Raw genomic sequence first — 8,904 nt, 5'->3', positions numbered from 1 at the left:
CTACCCCTGCTGGGCTGGGTAGGCTATACATTCAAACAAACAAAAAACAAAGGAAAATGGCCCAATGCAGTTTTAAGGATAAGACAGCGTGTACATTCTCCGTTATGTAACAACAGCTTTTGAGGAAATATCTGAGTACACTTTTCTTCATTCACTGTATGAAATTTAAACGTCTGCAATATCTCTTTATTGACACATAAGGTAGTCAAAATGCTAAGAACTAATGTACATCCACATGCAACTTAACATGAATAAGTCAAGACTTAAATTCTGTTTCAACCCCTAGATATCACGCCTTCAGGTCAAAGTTCATCGATGACCTATTTAATGAGTTTTTGGTACCATTACTCACCGGTTGGGGGCGCTTGAGCTTGCGGATACTGCCCCTGCTGGGCTGGGTAGGCTAAACAAGAACAAGGGAAAATGGGCGACTAAAGAAGGGTGTTATACTTTTTATATACACATACACCAACGGGGGAACACATTATATGAATCAGGAGACTGCATGGGAGAGACCATAAGCCTGGGATTTTCCATCTGATCATTACTATAGCTTAAAATAATATTTTTTTTTAAGACGTCTCTTACCAACTTGTGGCTGACCAGGAATGTTGTAGAAAGCCGGTCCCTGGGGTTGTGTGGCAACCACCAGGTGTGGTTGAGCTTGGTATTGGATCTGTCATTATGAGAACAATTCTACTTTATTTGCATGTTTGTTTTCTCTCAAATACATCATCCTCTAATTAAATACCTACCACCTTGCTATCGTACGTGTAATTGTTCATCCCAAATCTGAATGTGTTTTTCTTTTTACATCGACCTCTCCTCTTGACACCTAAGTGTTACCATAATGTTAACATTTAAAGTGTTCTAATTATTGTGATCTCTGAGCAAATATAGGTCTAAAAGGCATTCGCTTTATTTTCTCGAGTATTTGTTTTCGCACTGTAACATATAGGCCTATTTATCCTTTCATAATTTCGTCTACTAGCTTCAGTGGTAGTTCAGGGCATGAAACGGACAATAACTACAAGGAGAGTTAAAAAAAAAAAAAAAAAAGGAAACCCAAATGGTGGCCCCCTATTAAAAAAAAAAAGTACTGCATGTAGCGCTTGCCAGCTTTTGCCTAGATCATGTACCTTAATGTGATCCGTGGACAAAGTTGAAATGGTGTTTGTATTCAAAATTCCATAACTTGAAAAGTACGAGAGCGATTTGAATGATTCTTTCACTGAAAGAAAGTTTATTAATCAGGCTTTTACATCGTAGATCTGGAAAGCGCTACATGCAGAACGTCTTTTGAAAAAAAAATGGGAGCACCATTTGGGTTTCCTTTTTTTTTTCACTCACCCTGTAGATTGTTTTTGTCAGAAGTGCTTTCGAAAGAAAGCCAATCAAAGGATGAAAGGTAGGCCTATATTGCCACATGCGATAATAACTGCCATACTTGTGATACATACATGCCGCGATGAGCGCACTATAGCTTTTCAGGTGAATTTAAACTGGAGTTTACCTCAAAAGCATGAAATGCTCGGTTCGTACAATCACAAGGTCTCAAAAGTCCTTAATAACCTAATCCCAACGCACCATGTCCTAAGACAAGTCACAATGAGCTAATTTACACCCCGTAAAACTGAATTTTACTTGATCTAGAAAAAAAAAAGCAATGCAGATCTACAAGGACATAACTTGGTGTTGTCACGTACCACAGTCTGAGTTGCTGATCCACCACTGCAGAGTGGACCGCAGGTCATGCTGGCACCAACGATGGCGACAACAAACTCCGCTAAGGCGAGAAGTATCAGTGTAGCATAAACACCATTGATGGCCGCCTGCATAGAATCATTGCAAGAGATGATGTATTAGTTACCTTCACACTTCAAGGGCATCCCACAATTCAACACATAAATATTATTAAACCTAAATATCTTTGCGGTACGTAGGCCTAACGTTCCGTCTTGTAAACGTCTTGGTATCTTTCAAAATCGTTTAACTTCATCATACACATTGAAACACAAATCGCAGTTTGGAAATACTTCAAATCAAGAAAAGCGGAGACGTGATTCTCATTAATATAGCGCCTCGAAAGTAAAGCAACGACGGCAAATTCGCTGAGAAATAAACAAATGTAACAAATAAGACCATTAAAAAGAAGATATACACCCCTGGAGGCAGAAACACGAAAACGTTTTTCATTGTCAGCGGATTAAAGTTCTACTCACCTGCAAATAACAGCATGGTGGAGTGTAATTATAGTAACGATAACGTGTATAAAAAAGGAAACGTTTCTCGTTAACGGTGATTAAAGTATGACCCACCTTCAAATCACAGCGGTACCGATATCTACCATACGAGTTATAACTGTAGTCGTAGTAAACGCATCTTGAATTGATGGTTGACATGCTGCCGGCACTAAAACCAATGACGCAGCACGTCGCCAAACAAGCCAAGATGGACATGACCATGTAGCCGATAGCCTGTGCAGAAAAATCACAATTCCTTCAAAATCTTTCTAAAAGATTTTCTGTCAATTGGTGGAATTGGTCCAAGTCCATTAAAGGGGTCATATGTTAATATTCAGGCCATATATCTGCGAAATATCACAGGACTGTATTCATTTGTTACTTTTTCCCCATTTTGAAGATTTCCCACTTCAAAGTAGCAACAACTGAACACCGTTAATACTGCCAAGTAAGAAACCCTTGACAATGGCTTACCACTCCGGAATTCTTCTTACATCCTGACACTATGCCCAAGATTCCAGCGACGACGTAGAACTGTACAAAAAAAAACATTGCTGAGATTTAGGAAAGGCTAAAGGATTCATTTGGCGTCCACACGTGTGCAACAGATGTATACGAATGCAGCCAAAATGTTCATTTGGCAAGATATTGGACACTTTAGCCTCCGATGTGGACACAAAACGAAAGTGTCTGTTGTACAACGTAAACGTATCATTGCACATGTACACCGTAACCCCACCGTAAACCTCGTGCATGTAAACAACTATTCGTCTTTTTTAATGAGAAATATTCCGCAAAATTCATTCCCCGCTCTCCACATAAGCCTCTGTTTAAAAGTATGATCATAATAGGCATCAAAGCCAAAAACAAACGAATCAGCACTGTCAATAAACAAAGAATAGCATGGAATGAGGGTGAAAATTGTACTCACTAATATACCACACCAAATTGGAGATCCGATGTCAATGATATCGTACACACGGTTAAATGCAGTCACGGTGGCAATCCCAAAAATGACGGTCAAGGAACCCAAAACCACTTGAATTGTTCCTGTCCACAGAATACCCTTCCAGTTACCACTTCGAGGCTGTGGGTTGACCGTGCCGAAAGTAACGCCGGCAGCGGGTTGCACCGTCACCTGGTGAATCAGGTTGAGTGTCAATGGTTTTTCGGGGTATGACTCATTGGTCTTGTGTGGGCCCATAAGCATTTTTTCGGTACACTCTTTGAAACGCTCAGGATCACGTATGGATGCCTGTACAAGTTCAAAACCACTTGATTCAATGTTTTCTTACCCTTTCATGGGCGAGGCCATAACATTTCAAAGTGGGGGGCTTCACATGCGAAACAAACTGTTCAGATAATTTCAATTTTCTTTTTCGCACTTTGACAGCTCACCCAAGGCCAGCATTTTTCCTCATTTGGGTTGGGGCCAACTTTTATAAAGGTAAAATATAAAAATATAAAAACAATGAACTAAGTCAATGTTTTCATTGATACACTCGCGCAACACGACACACACTATGTCCTTGAGGTAGATATAATTGTTCTCATGCCAAAATTAGCACATGAATAAGGTCCGTGTACGTACATGACATTGCAAACACAATAAGCGGACTGTATAATTGTGCGCGTGTAGTCATGTACGAAGACCAGCGGCGTGTACAGGTTGCCTGTAATGAATGGTACAAAGCAGGCAATATGGCGACAGCATAGCGAATACCGCATATGTAACATAAAAGCACCATCAATGTCATTCATATAACTATCTTAAAATAAGTGATGGCTTATAGTAATTAACATAATACTGATATACACACAGTGCACGATATTGGGGCTCTATTTGATTTTCTTTTACACCATAATGTATTATTCTGAACTGTTATATTCCGGGAGAATTGACTGGCTTACCAGTTGTTGCTGGCCGACGGGCTGAGGCGCAGCCACGTAGGAAGGAGGGGCGTTAGTAGTGGCCATCACCGTGACAGAAAGTATCTCTGGATTCTCTGTAATCAATCAATCAATCAATCAGTTAATTGTCTGTTGGTCTGGTTCATCTATGTTTGCTCGCATTTCAAAGATGACCTCTGTGGCAGCTAAGCATTTCATAAACAAATTATGTATTTATGTCCTCAAATTAAGTTCTATAATTTTGTATCGATCAATTCAAGTACACACAATTTGTTCCTTTGATTTTTAATAAAACAAGGCTAATTCAAATTAAAAGAACTTAAGTATTGGGTATTACCATTCATGAAAAACTTACTCGGAAAACCGTTTTGACGAAGAAGCAATAAAAATATTCAAGAACACTGGCATGTTACTCGTTTAAAATAGTACCTCCCGAGTACAATTTCATTTCATTCGTTTTACGATATTTAAATTACTCAATCTTGAATTGGGGCAGTTAATACGTTTACGAAACGTTAATGTGACACATTACTTACTTTACCAAGACGAGCGGTTCGTGCAATTTCGAATGCTGGCTATCGTGATCATGATGTTTGCTAAATTAAAATCTATTATATTGTAATGACTTATATCACTTCACGGGAATAACTCATGTATACATTCACGCATAAGATATTCCCTCCCTGTATTAATTTCTTATTTGACGCAAAAAAGACATCTAAATTTTAAGTAGGCCTATAAGCTATAATACACGAATTAGTGCTAGGGAAAATGTGTTCGTCCAATTTAACAGAACGTCAATGTATTAAATAGTGTTTTTCGTCGAGGCATCTTTTATACTGGAATAATTAGGATGATTCTCTTAAAAATCATTGCCCTATCTCAGTGAAAAATGCCTCGTCTCACACGTAGTTGTCTGTCTTATCTTGTGTTTAGTTTGTCCTTAGTGTCCATTTCACAGTATCTTGTAGCCTATATTTGTCTCAGTGTCCATAGGTTAGTTTGCATAGTATATTAGAACATATACAAAAATGCTTGCTTCTTTGCTCCGCCTCGACGCCCTATGCTGGAAATCCACTAGATGGAATTTGCACTTGTACAAGTGCCTTACAGACACAAAAGCCTTTCGCTTAAACCTTACACCTCAATGTAATTTCATTTGCTGCTTGATTGCTGTGTACGTAATATTTATCAAATATCATATCATTGTAAAATTTGTACGTGATGGTACAAATTGTAATGAATGACTGCATTGAATCTTACGGAATGAAAAACAAATGCAATCGTTTTACCTTATAATTACGCTAGAGTGTTCCTGCTTCTTCAACCGTCGTCACTGCCTGGCACGGCGTACTGTACAAAGCGCATACCGACTGCGTTTGTCGGGCAATAATTATTAATGCGCGCCATTACGTCATATTCTTAATATAGCATTTGCTTTAGTATTGCCACAAAAGCCTCCCATCATCTATCTCAGGGTCCGCCTTTAGATCCCTACGCTATAGCAATGGTACAGCCGATTGATGAAAAAAGGCCTTGGTTACCACTAGTGTACTTGATCTCTCATTGGATTCATACTGTTAAACCAGTAACCTAAAGTCAGCACTTTACCGACGCACCACCAATATTAATGCGCACGAAATGCATGGACTGTATAATGCAAGCATTGATCTCCATATACACAGACTGGATAGGACATCCCGCAGTGTTTGCGCACGAAAGCGCGGCCGAACAAAGGCGGCGCGTTTACTGTCAGACGGGTAAACGCGCATTGTGCATTCATTTTGTTTACCCTGGAAACTGGATTATTGAGTAAGATTTTTTCTTACAGAAGAGAATTGAAGCGCTCTTCCAAAACAAATAATTTAAAAAAAAAAAATTTAATGAACGATGACGAGTTACCGTAATCACCTCAAACAGCTTTTCCACACTTCTTTATTTACATTTTCGAATATCTCCTTTTCCTGTTTTTTTTTTTAAATCTTCCCTCCCAAGATTGATTGTAAGTAAATTGCCATTTCAGTTTTGCCACATTGGTCATCAGAGAACATTGATTTACTCCAATAATGAACTGAATAATTGCATTAATAATATTCTGAAATGAGGTCACATTTTTTAACTCAACACTCACACGATGAATTGTATGGAGATTCATTCAAATGATTGAAACAATTATCTAAAAGGTAAATGGAAAAAAATAACTTTACAAATTAATCAGGAAAAATATTTTCCCGTCCCTAGGTACAATATTACAGATTGAGCAGGGATAGTAGAGTCATTTTCCTGGAATCCGTGACCTTGTTGCGGATACCTTTTTTTCTTGATGTATTTGACAAATAGGACCAATGTAAAGAAAAACATAGCTCCTATACACCTCCCAAAAGTTACGACCAACTTTTTATAGCACTTTTTTTTTCAAAATGGCTGCCGACGCCATATTGAAATACATAACAAGTGATATCTCGGGAACCGGATGAGCCATAACGTAACGATAAATGAGGTGTCGATTCCAAAATCCCTATGTTTTCCTGCAGTTTCCCGATTGATCATTTTTTCGAGGGTGGGCAGGGTATTTCCCCCCGGCGGCCCCCCCCCCACCCCTTAAATAAACAACAATATGATTTCGCCCCTCTCCCCCCCCCTTTTTCTCCTGTTTTTTTGGCTTGCCCTCCCCCCCACCCCCCCCCCCCCCCCCACCCACCTCGCGACGCCCATGATAGTTGCCATTTGATTATTTTGATTATTTATTTCGCGTGCTATTGTAATGAATCTGTAACTTATTATTCATCTGGTAAACAATTCCTAAATGTTCACTTCCTTGTGTTGGATTTTTTTTATTTAATCAGCTGATTCATCTGTTTATATATATTTTTGTTTCGATATCGTTTTAACTTCAATATCACGAACGGTTTAGGAGAAAACCCGCGGAGAAAGTGGTCGGGTTGTGCCCGATCACTCAACAAGATCAAACATGTATATAGCTATGTAGGCAATTATACAGGCATCTTTCGAAGCCGGGGGCTTATATGAAGATACCTTGACAAAACAAAACCGAAATGTCAACTCAACAATTACAGAAACAGACTAACAATCGGGCAAACACAAATAGAGAACATGGGATAAAATGTGAGGGTTAGAGAAAATAGAAAATGCCATAAATGAATAATGATGTTGCTAGTCATAAATTAAAGCTAAGCATCAATATTGTAAAATAAGTAAAAACGATATCGAAACAAAAATATAAATATACAGATGAATAAGCCGATTCAATAAAAAAAATCCAACAAAAGGAAGTGAACATTTACGAATTTGTAACCAGATGAATGATAAGCAACAGATTCATTACAATCGCACGCGAAATAAACAATCAAAATAATCAAATGGCAACTATCATGGGCGTCGCGGGGGGGGGGGGGGAAGGCAAGCCAAAAAAAAGGGAGAGTTCCTTACACTAACGATCGCACAAAGCATGATGGGAAACACCATGGCGCCGCAAGATCGTACCCACGCGGCACGAGGTTGGGATAGAGGATATCCATACAGCATTCACACAGTAGACTTTACATATTGACCAATTAGCCCCCGGTTTCACGAAGATGGCTGCGTATAATACGAACGTTCAGCGCGTATATACGCGCGCGTTGTATCAACAGTTGACGCGCACTTTAGTCACGTACACATATAATGATGTTCTAAAAGGGACACATTTCCGTAGTGATTATTATTTCCAAAACGCCGAAAAGTGAAATGCGGCGTTGAAAAAGTAAATCACGTCGTTAGAAAAATTGTAAACCTTGGTCAGTGGTGGTGGTCAAAATATAAGTCAAGTGAACCGCGATGTTACAAAAGAAATCATGCTGTCTATAAATTGGGCAACTTGTCCTTTGTAGATCACCAGCCGGTCTCACCGGTCTCACCAATATGGCGTCAAATTCATTCATTGTGCGACTCTCATTTCGCTATCCAGTCGTTATATAGAGATCAGTGGTTGACGTGCACCGTTCCTTGTGTGAGAAGACGCGCGTACACGTTATATGTACACGCAGTGGCCGCGCACCCCCAATTGTACTTCCTTTGCCGGTGAGGGGATGGGGGATATTTACCCCCCCCCATATATTTTGTAAAGAGTGCCGTTTTTTACGAGCGCTCTTTCTTAACGAGCGCCCGTTTTTTGGAATGTTGCGCAAAAGTCGGCAAATGTGCCGCCATGAAAAGCGGCACCTTTTGTCCGATATTGCCCATGATCGGCCGGTCTGAACAGCGCCCCCATAAGAAGATGATGTCCAATCGCCCCACCACTTGCCCACGAACACCGGGATCTGAACGTCCATGGACAGCCGAGTTTTGTGATCTTTTATATTGAAATACATGTGGATATAACGTGGTAATAGAGTATGAAAATTACGTGATTTTTTTTCACAGATACAAATCAATAAGATGTACTTTATCCCTATTTGTTTTTATTAAAATGGAGCCAAATATTTTTAAATATTTTTTTTTAATTCGGTCAATTTCTTTAAGACCCACCCTGTATTGCGGCTCGGTGGCTTCCATCTCATGAACTGCTTGAGTTGTTGGAAAGCTGATGTGTGGAACCGGATTGAAAGAGTTATTTGTTGAAAGAAAGCTGTGGATGGAAGGTATCGCGCTCTTTTTCTCTTCAGTGAGTTTATCTGCTTTTGCATTTGGACCTACTCTGTCTGGAGTTGCTCAATCAACAGTTTCAACACCTTTCCAATATCCAGCTTCC

At 39.5% G+C, this 8,904-nt stretch overlaps 1 protein-coding gene across 1 annotated transcript; it reads right to left on the bottom strand.

Moving 5' to 3' along the window:
* Positions 1-5,487, bottom strand: LOC119730139. The gene is made up of 9 exons (XM_038202911.1): positions 5,447-5,487; positions 4,155-4,249; positions 3,175-3,381; positions 2,718-2,777; positions 2,319-2,477; positions 1,707-1,832; positions 589-676; positions 353-403; positions 1-23 (listed from the first exon to the last, which is right to left on the bottom strand). The coding sequence occupies exons 2-9, from the start codon at positions 4,218-4,220 to the stop codon at positions 1-3; spliced, it is 780 nt and encodes a 259-aa protein (XP_038058839.1). The 5' UTR covers positions 4,221-4,249; positions 5,447-5,487.
* Between the last annotated feature and the right edge of the window lie 3,417 nt (positions 5,488-8,904).

The sequence above is a fragment of the Patiria miniata genome, unplaced genomic scaffold, assembly GCF_015706575.1.
Source record: "Patiria miniata isolate m_02_andy unplaced genomic scaffold, ASM1570657v1 HiC_scaffold_22, whole genome shotgun sequence".
Classification (NCBI taxonomy): Eukaryota; Metazoa; Echinodermata; class Asteroidea; order Valvatida; family Asterinidae; genus Patiria; species Patiria miniata.
Note: the sequence above shows the minus strand (reverse complement) of the source record. Positions and strands in the feature narration are given on the sequence as shown.

Coding starts and splice junctions, on each gene's coding strand:
- LOC119730139 (XM_038202911.1), bottom strand. CDS start 4,220: ATGGCCACTACTAACGCCCCTCCTTCCTACGTGGCTGCGCCTCAGCCC. Junction 3,382..4,154: donor CCGTCGGCCAGCAACAACTG/GTAAGCCAGTCA, acceptor CTGATTCACCAG/GTGACGGTGCAACCCGCTGC. Junction 24..352: donor AGCTCAAGCGCCCCCAACCG/GTGAGTAATGGT, acceptor TTGAATGTATAG/CCTACCCAGCCCAGCAGGGG.